The sequence below is a fragment of the Euprymna scolopes genome, chromosome 6, assembly GCF_053919585.1.
Source record: "Euprymna scolopes isolate OS-2025 chromosome 6, ASM5391958v1, whole genome shotgun sequence".
Classification (NCBI taxonomy): domain Eukaryota; kingdom Metazoa; phylum Mollusca; class Cephalopoda; order Sepiida; family Sepiolidae; genus Euprymna; species Euprymna scolopes.
In genome coordinates, this window is record NC_136487.1 from 115,262,005 (window position 1) to 115,276,495 (window position 14,491).

At 34.3% G+C, this 14,491-nt stretch overlaps 2 protein-coding genes and 1 pseudogene across 4 annotated transcripts in view; 2 read left to right on the plus strand and 1 right to left on the minus strand.

Moving 5' to 3' along the window:
* The window catches only part of LOC145277895 (centrosomal AT-AC splicing factor-like), an 86,479-nt gene that overhangs the window by 47,255 nt on the left and 24,733 nt on the right, over positions 1 to 14,491 (minus strand). The window lies entirely within an intron of this gene.
* The window catches only part of LOC145277894 (G protein pathway suppressor 2-like), a 39,717-nt gene that overhangs the window by 10,249 nt on the left and 14,977 nt on the right, over positions 1 to 14,491 (plus strand). For both annotated transcript variants that reach the window (XM_080129889.1, XM_080129890.1), the window contains exons 5-7: positions 3,098 to 3,215; positions 5,503 to 5,665; positions 11,495 to 11,737. In XM_080129889.1, the coding sequence (XP_079986015.1) occupies positions 3,098 to 3,215; positions 5,503 to 5,665; positions 11,495 to 11,737 (524 nt within the window). The remainder of the gene's footprint in view (positions 1 to 3,097; positions 3,216 to 5,502; positions 5,666 to 11,494; positions 11,738 to 14,491) is intronic.
* Positions 2,567 to 2,703, plus strand: LOC145278440 (U2 spliceosomal RNA; annotated as a pseudogene).

The following is a 14,491-nucleotide window of genomic DNA, read 5'->3' on the forward strand; positions in this document are numbered from 1 at the left end:
TTTGTCTTATTTAGAATATTTGGTCTATTATTCTCACCCTGGTTATTCTATTCCCAACGTTTGCAATCTTCTTTAAATGCTTCTTTTCGAACTTGGGAATTTTTGTCATTCAAATGATTCTAGTGACTTGGGAAATGATAAATTATGTTAAGGAGTAGAGCGGATAAAACCCAAGAAAAGAGATGAGTAAAGATCGTTTTTTGATTTTAGTGAAATAAGAATATCGGTGATAGTGAAAAAGTGACAATACGTAAAATATAACGTGAAATGTTTTGGAATTTTTTAGATAAAGCGTGATGATTTGGATTATTCGGACTATCGTTCTCATCTTGCATATTATTTTCTCAACGTTTTGGCCAATGTAATCTCTTTTCTTCAGGAGCATCTTTTTAAACTTAGACGTTTCTATGTCAAATGCGGGGAATCTATACAGAATTTTAAACTGAACTCTTTATTTAATTTAGGAATATCATGATAATTAAGACTTCTACCCTTTTAGAGCTGGTCAAATGGGAACCATGTATTTCATGAATTAAAGTTAGTTTATTTCAAAATTCCATAGAGGTCTTTGAGTTTCAAAAGATGTAGTTACAGAAGGTTAAAGGTTACATTGGTCGAAACGTGAAAATAACACTCAAGATGAGAATAGTAGTCTCAATAATACTAATTCATGTAGAGTTTAGTGTTTGATGGATTAAATAATGGACCCTATGTAAATTCAACACCCCAATTCTGCCTATGACTAAAATAACTCCAACATTAGGCCTTTTGAAATGTAAAGAAAACATGTTTAGTTGATTTGGTCTTAGAATAATATTTTTTCCTTAAAAAAAGTAAATCCATTGTTTTAATTTGAGAAAGTTTAATTTATTGAAAACGCAGATAATTGTTTTGTTTTTGTTGTTTTTTTATAAAATCATTGTTACTTCACCAATTTTCAATGGAAATTTGAATTTGTGTTGGAATTTTAACAAAATTAAATAATTTCATAACTATTATTTTTTTCTCGGTGGTATTTTAAAAAAATGTGAATTTTTACTATAATAATTGGGAAAATCTGATTGTTTTTTTTTGTTTTTTTTTCTAAGGAGAGGAAAAAGCCAATAATTTAGCTGAAATCCATTTGTCTTGCACCACTCTTTATTTTATCAATTGTAGACACGTTGTATAAATATGATGGTTTTCTGCTTTCTATTAAAAAAGAAAAAAAGCAAAAACAATGTAGATAATCGGTTCATCAAAAATTTTGCCTGCATTTTTTTTTCTTTCTAATTTTTTGGTTTTGAACAACACAAAATGCTATTTTGCATTAGTCACGTGATTGGTCTCATCTCAATAATATCAGAGGGTCTCTATTTATGCTGAAAATCCACAGAGTATGAATAAAATAAATTCATATTCTGTGGATTTTCAGCATAAATAGAGACCCTCTGATATTATTGTAGCTCTTTTGTTAAAACTGCAAAAATATTTATCTAAGCTAGCAGGGACACCCAATCGTAAAATACGCTTAAATATGTTATTTTAATTCTTGCAGATTTTGTATAATTATTATAGAGTAAATGTTCTATCAATTTTTTTTTATAATTTTTTTATAAAGTTGCGATTTCAAAAATAAAAAAATATATCCTTATGATGGGTGCATCAGCTTGAACTGAAACCAAAACTTCTAAAAAGAATATCTGTATATATATATATATATATATATATATATATATATATATATATATATATATATATCTATAACTTGAGTTCTTTCAGATATAATCAAAACCGAAACTCATGAAGAATTCTTGATAAAATCATTTATAAAAAAAAAATAGATTACTGGAGTGCCCTCAGCTATAACTGAAACCAAAACTTATGAAGAATTCTCGGTAAAATTATTTATTACAAGAAATGGAAATCTATAACCATGAAACAACAACGGCTGTAAGCATGACACACAAAATAAATAGCACACATGCTATCCTATTAATAGATTATTAATTATATGTTAATTATATGTACCAAAACATGAATTTAGCAAACAGAATCAAAATAGCAGTCTAATAATACAAATTAGCAATATCCATCTAAAAAAAACAACAAAAAAACTTGAAAAGTCCTTACATGTTTAAATAATCTTTAAAAATTTTCAAATGTATAATTTCTTGTGATTTTTTTTTATCTTCATGCTCACAAAACCAATAGTGGATTGAAATAGTGTTAGTCGTGTGCAAGTGACTCTATAAGTCACTCTGTCAGTCGGTCTGTCTGTCCGTAACACTTTTGTGCTTGGCCTTTGATTAAGTTCAAATGTCTGTTGTTAATAAATACTGTTCTTAGCTTTTTAAGTTTTTCTTAGATCAAAGTATAGTATCTTTTCCGACAGATACTGCAGGCAAAGACCATATGTGGGGGCAACCCCACATATAAGACCTTGGTCAATGTAGGGGCAACCCTGCATACCAATTGTAACTATCCAGCTCCCCTACTCCCGGGGAGTTGGTCCCTATTTCCCCTTCACTCCTCACATTAAAAATCGGCCTTGTGCCTAATTTGCTTGGTGAGGGAGCAAATAAATACACTTTTCTTGGCCTTTTGGCCAAGATCAAAGTGTAGTATCTGTTCTTAATACATGCTGTACTTATGTTTGTAACTTTGTGATATAAAGTGGGGATCACTTTTCTGTATTAATTTAATGTAAAATGATCACCCAGTTTACAACCAGTCAGTCTCAAAACCATTCAAGTCATTATCCAGATCATTCAAGTTGTTTTTTGAAGGATTCCATTTATTTTTTAGCATTCAAATCATTCTTAAGGTCATTCAATTCATCCTTAAGTTCATTAAAGTCATTCTAAGTCATTTACTTTTTATTTATTTAAGTCATTTCAGCCCATTTTTCGGGCATTTTAGTTTATCTTTAAGAATTTCATGTCAATCCTACAACATGAATTCATTACATGAGAGCACGCGACTAATGGCTATCGGCCTTGTTTTACTAACATTTCCTTTTCAAATAGTTGTGAATGGAAAGTAATAAAAACATAAAAATACATATTAACATTTTTAAATTTTACTAACATTTTTTTTTTGTCTTTTTCTCCATCAGTGAACTGTTAAATATTGCCTATTCTCAAGGTATAAATGTAACGGGCCATCCAATGTTACTTCCTCCAGGCGTGACAGGACGACCAACATTGTATAAACCTCATCAACCACTTATTCCTGTACGTATTACTCTTAATATGAATTTAAAAAATCACATAAATTGATTAAGTAGTTTTATTTTTATGAAGAAAATCATTTTAAGTGATTATGGGAATTCATAGGCAGTAAAACAAATCTCTCAAGTTTGAAATACGGAGTTCTTTCCCTTTTTTCAAGATTATTTTCAAAATGGTGAACACAACAGCTGCTATTCTCTTACTCAAAAAATTTGATTCTCTTGTTTGAAAATAAACTTACTTGATCAATTTATGTGATTTTTGGAGTATATTTTCGTTTCATCATAGCTACATACATCATACAGACTTTTCTTTATTTTTGTTTTTAATATAGAAGGAATTCTGGACAAGAACCCAATAATAAAAAAAAAGCATTAAAAACATCTAAATAAGAATGTGTGCTAAAAACAAGATGAAACAATAAAATTGTTAGCCTTAAGAAAACAACGCGACAACTTTATGTTAAAACTTATTGAAAAAATCAATTCAGGTAACTTGATTATGTAGTAGAGCTGACATCTATTCAATGTAGCCACCTTCAGCCTCAATTACCGCCTAACTATTGGTCTGGAACATACCTTTTCCACAAGCGTCAGTAGGAACTCGACGGCTGGCAGTGATCAGGCTGGCTTTGGTGTTGTTGGAGGTCATGTTGGTGATGTTCTTGACGTATGACAAGCAAAGTAATCCAACAGGTTCAGGTCGGGAGGAGGATGGGGAGATGTGCTAGATGGGTACAAAGTCATAGCACTCATTCTGAAGCCAAGCCTGGGTCTCTTTGAACTTGTGGGCTGGTGCTGAGTCTAACTGCCACACCCAAAATTTGCCAACAGCCACCTGATTGTACCAAGGGATCATAAGACTTTTTGGCACATCCAGGTACATTTTGGTGTTGACTTTCAAGCTGACTTCGAAGATGTGAGGTGGCATGATGTGGCCTTCACTTGAAACCAAACCAAAGACAATAACTGTGGCAGGAAACTTTTTGATCACCATGGGCACGCCCCTGTTATCCAAATTTTCATTTTGTAGGTGCTGGCATAAGTTGTACACCGGCGCATCTTCAATCTCGCTCATTGAACATTGTGTCACTTTCAGACATGCTAGAAGACTCCTATCGCTCCTGGGATTCGTACACAACTGGACAACTAGTAGATGGTCTGCTACAAAAAAAACAGCTTTCATCAAACAAATAGAATCATGTAGTCTTTTCTAGGGCCACAATTTTATTGTTCCACACTGTATGAACATTTCTGAAAATGCTTGAAACAGGAAACAACAGCTATGTAGGAGTCACTAAGTGTATGCATTTCTAGTTGAGTAGGGCTCAGATATTGCTGACAATTGATGTCTAAACTCATCTAATGATTATTTAATCTCTAACATTCATTAGTCATTATGTTTCCAAATTTTTGAGATGAGGGTTAATAATTTGAATTATTTGGGCTACTGTTCTCATCTTGAATGGTATTTTCACAATGTTTCGATTGATGTAACCTACAACTTTCTTCAGGTGTATTTTGCTGAATGCGAGGAATCTGTTAGCCATAGCTGGGGAGAAGCCTCTAGTAATTTGCAATTGTATTTTTGAGCGTCACCCACACTGAGGATTGAACCGTCAACCTTTAGAGGAGTATAACTTACAACTGAATTTTACCAAGTACTTTATCCACTACACCATAAGTTCTTGCAACGTTTTAGCCGATGTAACCACCTATCTTTTTGAGATGCATCTTTTTGAACTCTGGGAATCTATATGGAATTTCAAACTGATTACTTATGATGTGTGTGGATTAATTGTTTGAAAATCTTGGTGCTTCTATATTGAATGAACAGAATTCAAAAATTGAAATAATGAATTTCAAGTAAAACAAATGGTACGTACATAATTATTATGTCGCAAATAATAAAATATCCAAAAATTACAAAAAAAAAGCGATATTGTAGAAAAATAATTATTAATGAAAAACAGTTTTCAATAAAGTTTTCCCGACATTTGGAATTATGTTCACCACGTGAAGTAAGCAACAGAACCTATCTTTTTTTAGTAAGCTCAATATATAGTCCATTTCATAAATTTCTTTTTTCATTAATTATTTTTCTACTATATTGTTTTTCATAATTTTTGGATATGCTACTATTTGCACCATGATAATTGCGTAGGTACCATTTGTTTTACTTGAAATTCAATATTTTGATTCGTTCGTTAAATATAGAAGCACCAAAATCTTTTTCTTTAGAGTTGGAATATTTGTTTAAAAATCAAATCGTTTGTCTTTTCTTTATTCAGATTCAACAGCGTTTACATCAAGGGATGAAACGAGCTCGATCACCGTCACCTCCTGTTACCGTCTATCAGTCGTATCCAGGAGAGCATAAATATCCGCAAACTTCCTATGCCATCTCAAATAAGCAACCTACAGTTGTGTATACGCCACCTCAGGGTGAATACAGTAAGCAAACATTTTTTTTTATTTTTTATTCTACACTCCATAAATAATTCTTGCTTTTTCATTAAGTTGTCTTTTGTTCGTATCTACTGGAAAACAGGAAATTTGGATTTTCTATACTATATTTCTCTTAGTCTGTCTGTCCATCTGTTTCACTTTTTCTCAACAAATGCCAACGAATTCCTATTAATCACTGAAAATGATTTATCTTTATAAAAATAAAACTATTTGATCAATTTACGTAATTTTTGTAACATATTTTCATTTTGTCATAGGTATATACATCATACATTTTTTTTTTTTTTTTCTAATGTAGGGAAAATTCTGGACAAGAACCATTAATTTTATCATAAAGATTGTGATTTCAAATGATTCATGGAGAAGGGTAGGATAGTTAGATAACTTGTTTCAGCAAAGAATGTGTAATTAAAAGGGATTAAAAAATCAGTACACACCTGTTTCTTCTGCGGTCTTATGCAGACACAAAAAGAAAAGAAAAAAAATGGCTGCCTTTCCGCTATTATGTTAATCCAACTCTTAGAACATCAAAACTAAACCAGTCTTTAAGATTCACATTACACATCTACTGTATAATTCTCATAACATTTCTCTCCATGCAACATATGTCCTCAGCCCTGACTGGCCAGGGCTATGACAACAGCATATTCTTTTCCTTGTTTTGATTCTCAGGTATATATCTATTGATATCTTATATGCTTTTATAGTGATGTGCTTCTCAGTTGATTAATTGTGTCTGTGTCGGATATATACTTGAGTCTAAACAATGAAAAGAATATACTGTTGTCGTAGCCGTAATCATCACACTACATACACATGCTTGATAGATTCTTCTCTCAGTTGGCGGTGGTAACACTTTGCTATTAAAGCTTTTTTTTTTTGTTGTCGTTTTTCTCCAAATTATATCTGCACTATTAACGTTTATAACGTCTGAAAAATGCTTTTTCTCAGCAGTATGCATTATTTCTTAACCAGTCTAAACTTAGTACCTAAGCCAAATTGTATTACTCTTAACCAGTTTTTAAATGGGTTCTTCCAAACTAAATTAATACAAAAAAAAACCTGACCTCACAAATTGAAAGTTCCATTACGGTATCTTATAAGGTAAAGCTTGAATGCTCGAATCATTCTCTATCAAGGTTAGATAAAGCCAAAAAATATCCACGCAAAATTATGGGAGGGGAGACTATTTTCAAATATCCTCCTAAACTGGGAATGGAGTAACGGACTTACATTAAGTAGATATTAAAGAAGTCCTTACATTTTTTTCTTTTTTTAAATGGAGAGTAGATAATACACTGTGGTTGTGTTATCGGCAGCTCCAGTAACTCTCGTTTCTCTTTTTTTGTCCCTCAGTCCTCATTTCCAATGAGTGATTTTTCTGACAAAGGGTGAAGAAAAAGCTGCTTTCCAGTTCGGTAGTACTTCGTGAACAGTAGTCTGAGATGTCGGTAATTTTTCTGTTTCTATGTCTATCCTTGTGGCCACATCACTAGTAAGGGTGCTGGAGGTAAACATTTCATCTGGGCTGACATTACCCGCCTGATAGTCAGGGACCCGAACCTTGGATTAACCACTAAGGAGGCTGTCCTATCAGTTGCTGTATTGCCATTTGGTGAATGGATTCTGGACCATGCAGTAGTTTCTGGTGGGGCCTCTCGATGCCATACTAGTGGATAATTATTACGACTTTACCTTATCATGTGCTACAAAAAAGAAAATTCCTGTCTTTCTCTCTCTTACGTTCCCTCTCTGTCCTACTCTAACCAAATCTGTCAACCTGTTCCACAAACCCCAAAAACTCAACATGAAATATCTAAAAAAAAAAAAAAAAACAACCACGAATAAATCTAGAACACCATCCTCCAATGTAGACCCCTACTACCATGTCTCCATGTCTCCTTCTCCAACATCAGAGGTCTATGTTCCAACCTTCCAGAGATTGAAACCCAATTACAGGAGACAAAACCGGACTTACTCTTTCTAAGTGAAACTGGCATAGGGCCGACCACTTCCCTTGACGAATTTATAATTAAAGGATACTCTAATTTAACATCTAAATCTGACCTCCAAGATCGACATGGAATATGCGCCTACATTAAAGATGGCTTTCCGTGTGCTAAAGATATCTCCAGAGAAGACCCTAATTTACCTTATATGTGCTTCCGGGTTGCACTTGCTTACACCACCGCATTTATATTTGCCCTCTATCGCCCCCATAACAGCGAGGTTACTGTCCTTAAGAGTATATCTGAGAAAATTGACGTCATCCTGTCTGCTCATCCTTCGGCTGACATTCACATTTGCAGTGATTTCAATGTCCATAATGTGGAATGGCTGACCCACTCAAATAAGACAGATGATGAGGGGAGGTTCTGTCATGCCATTGCCTATGACCTCACTCAGATTGTTCACAAATCCATCCGTGTGCCTGATACTACCAGTCAGTATGCAAGCCTTCTAGACCTTTTTCTCACAACTTCCCATGAGCTATGTTCATGTTCCGTTCTATCTCCCCTGGGATCCTCCAACCACTCCATTGTATCAGTTAAGATAAAAATGAAATACAATAAGTCTTCAGATGTACCTCTCCACTGTACAGTATATCGATACTCTATGGCTGACTGGGATAGCTTCTGTACATTCATATCTGATCTACCTCTGCATTCCATGTTTAAAAAGGATGTGTCCTCTATAGTATCAGACCTGACCGAATGGTTAATTGTAGGCATAGACCGATTCCTACCATCCAAAAAATTCCAACAAAAACCTAACAGCCAGCCATGGTTCTCCCCAGAATGTGCTGGTGCCATTGCGCACAGAAATCACTTTTTTCATAGCTCCAACATAATAGATGTACTGAGACTAAAGCTGCTTTCAAGACTGCCAGCAACCACTGTAAAAGAGTAATAAAAAATGTAAGAGAGCTATATGCTAAGTCCATCAAATCCAAAGTAGCTGAGCAACGGCTTGATTCCCACCAGTTTTGCCAAATAGCAAACAGGATCCTGAACAGAAGCATGCATTCCATCCCAACTATCATCAATGAACCTGAGGTCGTCTCATCAGTATCAGACAAGGCCAAACTATTTGCCAAGAACTTTGCAGCTAACTCTACCCTCTGCGACGAAGGTCATCAACACCCCGTATTTCCTCCTACAACAGACAACACACTATCCAACATACAAATATCTGTGCGTGAGGTCACCAAACTAATCAAGAACCTTGATTCCAGTAAAGCAACTGGCCCTGACGGCATTCCAATTATAGTGTTGAAAAAGCTTCGACCAGAACTTGCTCTCATACTTACAAAACTGTTTAAGCGTTGCCTTAAGGAGAAGTGCATTCCAACACCCTGGAAAACCTTGTCAGTATGCCCTGTATTTAAGGACTCAGGTGATAAGTCATCTCCCTTTCAGTACAGACCAATAAGTCTCTTGAGTGTCATGAGTAAGTTACTGGAATCCATATTAAATAAAGAAGTAGTCAACCACCTCAGCAGAAATAACCTCCTTAGTGATATGCAATATGGTTTCCGTTCTGCTAGATCTACAGCTGATCTGCTAACAGTTATATCCCATAGGATTAGTGAATCTCTTGACAAAGGCTTCTTTTCTAGGGTAATTGGTCTTGACATATCAAAAGCCTTCGATAAGGTATGGCATAAGGGCCTACTTCACAAGATTTCGAGCTACGGTATAACTGGAAATGTTTTCTCAATAATTAAATCATTTCTCTCTGATAGGCTCATAAGAGTAGTAGTGGTTGATGGGCAGAAATCAGAGGCCCACAGTATTAATGCTGGAGACCCCCAGGGGTCCATCCTAGACCAAACTCTCTTCCTGATCTACATCAATAATCTCCCAAAACACATACTTAAATCATTCGTTGACATCTATGCTGATGACACGACCATCTATGGCAACACATCATGACAAAGCTCTCTCTGATTCTCTCTCCTCTGATTTTGAGCACATGGTACAGTGGGGGAAGAGGTGGCTGGTTACTTTTAATGCATCTAAAACCAAGCTCCTATCTTTACATCATCAATGCTCTGTTCCTCATCTAGCATCAATTGAAATGGATGGCTCTCGTCTTGGGGAGGCTTCATGTTTTGACAAGCTCCTGGGTTTGACCTTTACTCCTGATCTGTAATGGAATATGTATACCAAATCTGTTGCCCGGGCTGCTGGGAAAATGGTGGGATCCTTCTACCGCTCCAGAAGATATCTCACTACTGATGTAATTCTCTATCTGTATAAAAGCCAAGTACGTCCAAAAATGGAGTACTGCTCCCACATCTGGGCTGAAGTTTCTAAAAACAGCCTATCCTGCCTTGACAAAGTACAAAATAGACTTCATGGCTTAGTGAGGGATGCCCTTTTCTCTTCCCTGCAACCTCTCTCCCACGGGAGAGATGTTGCGAGCATGTCTTTGTTTTATTGTTATTTCCATGGCAAGTGCTCATCCGAACTCCAAGCTCTGGTCCCCCCCTCGCCAATCTTTCACGATAAACACCCGTCTAGCTAAAACCACTGTTAGTAATTTCCCCCACTCTTTATCTGTGCCGAAATCAAAACGTAGATTCCATGAACATAGCTTCTTTCTGAGAAGTGCACGTCTGTGGAATTCTCTTCCATTTGTCTGTTTCCAACCTGACTACAATTTGGATGTCTTCAAGTCCAACGTAAACAAATTCCTAATTAATCGCCCCCTTAAGTAAGACACTTTATCAAATCTCCAATGCCAACTATTACTACAATATTATCTCATTGATTATTGTACACGCAATAACCCTCATCCCCGAGTGGCTTCCAGGCCTTGATAAGTGGTGATCCCCCATGGAAAAAAAAAGAAGCTAGTGAAGACAGAAGTTCCTTGAACTTAGTCCATCCACTCCTAACTCTTGCAATTACACTAGCACCTGTTCCATCCTGTGCTCCAAGAGTTTATTTAAGTTCAAATTATTGTTGCGGTTTTCAAGTTACTACTAGTATACAGCATAATCACATCGACACACATTAAATCACCAAAGTTAAACACCAACCTGTAAACACCAACCATTCTGGGATTTTGCTTTCATTATCAATGTATCCACACCGTTAGGGTATTTTTGTCTGCAGTTGGTTTTGTATCAATCATTAGGTATTTTATTTTCCAAAGAGGTATTTCCATATCAGTCAACCATATTTTGTTTCTTCCGATCGGATGTGTATATGTTAAGTTGGTTTTTATTCATGTCAGGTACAGTTTCCAGTATACCTGTATTCAACAAGATTTATGTTTGAATTTCAGATTTTCGAAGTTGGCTATATTTGAAAATACATAAAATAACATTCGTATCCATACCTGATGATGTATTGAAAAATAAAAAACATGTAGATCATATCATTGAGCAGACATCTTAATTACCGCATTGTTTTTTTTTTTTGTTTTTTATTTTCAATACCTATGAGTTTCTACGACAAAAATATTTTTATTTATTTAATCCTTCAGTGTGTCTTATCCTTAGGTATGGATCAGAAGGTTATTGTATTTTCAAATATAGGTGAAATTATTTTCTTGGAAATTCAAATATTTGCAATAGGCCTCTAGTGTGCTTCTTGGTAAAATGACTTGTAGTATAGAACTTCGTGGTTAGAATCAATATCTGCCAATGTGCATTTCATGTGGTTAAAACAGGAACTCTGTATTTGCACAATGAGATTCAAAGCGAAATTAAATTCTTACCTTTTCTTTCGTAGTAACATTGAATGACTTTGACATTTTCTTTATTTAAAAAATTTGTATTTTTTATTTCCTGCTTACTTCTAGAACCTGGCAATTATGGCCAGAGTCAAGCATCCCAAGTAGCTTACGCAGGCCAACAAGCACATGCGTACCAACAGCAGGCTGTACCTTATACGGCAGGACCACCAACAACAAAGTATGTCAATACACCAACAGTCACATCGCAGTCTGCGTTTACTTCGTATCCTAGCCATTACGCTCAGCAGCAGAAGCCACTTGCTGATGCCTACTCACACAATTATCCGTTGCAACGCATGCAACAAACGGGTAAGACGTTTTTCCCAATTCAATCTCGATAATTATACTTTTTTTTTAATCTGTATAAATAAGAAATATTTTGTAAATTTTCAGAATACTTTTTTTTTTTTTTTTTTTACTATTAATCAAAATTTAAATTTCAAGTAAAAAGCACTTTGATGTTCTTATGTGTCATGCTGAAGTAAGTATCCTCAACAAAAGTTTTTAAAAATTATAGATTAAAAAATTACTTTGAACTTTATATTAAAAATAAACATTGGTTTTATCGTATTTTCTCAATCTGTCATTGATAAAAATGGAAGTACCGGAAGTTGCCATAAAGCAGGGGAGATAAGTCATTCTTTCATTTAAGCAAATAAAAATGAACAACATAATACAATAAAAACTTCAATTTACAATAAAATTGATTTTTACTTCAACTCAATCATTTTTTCTTAATTTTTGGTGCGCATTCTTCTTTCAGCATGAGACATAAGTACATCATTGTGTTTTTACTTGAAATGCGATTCTCAATTCTGACTAATAGTAAAAAGGCACTGATACATTTAAAATCAAAAATTATTACTATTATTATTAATTCCAAGACAGGTTATAATTAATTCCCCAAATAGAAGTTTCACACCACTTTTATGTCTATTTATGGAGATTAAAATCCAGAAATCCTACTAAACCTTATGTCTTTAATCCTTATTTCATCCTTTAATCCTTATTTCAATATAGATCAATGGTTTTAATTCTAAAGAATGTTTAAAATGTACAACTTAATCATTAGGTATGTTAGGAAGAAATTGAAATTAAAGTAATCTTGTTTAATTGATGTTTGATGACAATGGGTCAAATTTAGTGCAAATCTGAAATATTTGCTTTTTTTTTTAAATACAAGGTTGTCTTCATATGGTAATCCTTAAAATCCCTTTAAAATCTTCCAAAGAAAGTGAAATTTTGGGACTATTTATTAATTGATGATTAATGTTTTTAGAAAAACGATGGTAGAGACTCTTTATGAAAATTCAGATTCCTCTCATTTTTTTGTGAGATTAAAATCTCACAAAAAAATGAGAGGAATCTGAATTTTCATAAAGAGTTTCTACCATCGTTTTTCTAGAACTAAATATAGCCTCATAAGCTTAGCACCTGTGTTTCAAAATTTATAATGGTCAGTTAATTAGTTTAGGAGTGAATCCTGTATATACAATTAGATAAACATTTACATATACCTAATTTTTTCTATTTATGGAATAAATAAAACAATAAGTTTGTATTATTTGGATTCTTTAAACCACTGTCCTCATCTTGAGTGTCATCTTCATAGTATCTCTCTTCCTTATCCTCTCCTCATTTTTCTTTATTTCCTCTCTCTCTTCCTTGTTCTCTCTTTCTTTCTTATCCTCTCTCTCTTTTTTGTCCTCTCTCTGTCTGTCTCTCTTTTTTGTCCTCTCTCTGTCTGTCTCTCTTTTTTGTCCTCTCTCTCTTTTTTGTCCTCTCTCTCTCTTTTTTGTCCTCTCTCTCTCTTTTTTGTCCTCTCTCTCTCTTTTTTGTCCTCTCTCTCTCTTTCTGGTCCTCTCTCCCTCTCTCTTATCCTATCTCTTTCTTTCTTGTCCTCTCTCTTTCTTTCTTTATTTCTTTCTTTCTTTCTTTCTTGTCCTCTCTCTTTCTTTCTTTCTTTCTTTCTTTCTTTCTTGTCCTCTCTCTTTCTTTCTTGTCCTCTCTCTCTCTCTTTCTTTCTTGTCCTCTCTTTCTTTCTTGTCCTCTCTCTCTCTTTCTTGTCCACTCTCTCTCTTTTCCTCCCTCTCTCTTGTCCTCTCTCTCATCATATAACTATGTAGTTTATTCCAAACATTAATTTTTAACATTTATAATTTAAATACAATTTCAGACATAAGGCCCCTGTGGCTCATGCATAATCTAAATGTCCAATTTTCAAAAACTCTACACATTGTATTTTGGTTAGTTGGTTGTTTTTGTTTTACGGCATATCAACCCTTTTCGGGTTATTTAATGCCGAATCTAGTGATTTTTAAGAAAATATTTTTAATAGAATATATTTGTTTTTTTCCAGTTGGTTTCTATTTAACCCATAGTTGGGACCCTAACAGATACTACCACTCCAGGTCAGAGTGGTCCTGGGAGCAATAGCAATTAAAGGGTGATTCCACACTCCCCAAAGCTCGCAAGCTGTGGCCTCACCATCGGATATAGTTTTAGGTCATATCCAAGACCATTGTATTTTGGAAATAGCACATCAAATGTTGTCTGCCAAGTGGTCTATTGATTCTAATTTATCAGCACAGACATGGGACTTTATATATCCCTAAAAATAAAATTAAATCTTATGAACGAGATGGCCAATTAACATATTAATTTTGCAAAATTATTCGTTCATTAAATGTTTCTCTCAGTAAATTGATCATATCATTTGCAATTTGCAAACGCTGTGCAGGTATCAGTTTCTTCATGATCAGTTGCCAAACGAAGTTGAACTGTAAATAACTGATAGTTGCCAAACCTGCAATTAAAGAAAATAGTTGTTGATTTAAGCTCTCTACTCCTACAACACACACACACACACACACATATATATATACATACACACATACACTGTGTATAAATTTACTAGTTGGCCAAGAGGTGAACTACAGGTCAAGTGAACCTTTGCTTAATAAACACTCATCCATTAGCTGTATAAAATAGGAGCATGAATAACAAAGAATCTGATTGGCTAACTAACAAAATTAACACCATATGTATATATAAAAATGAGCA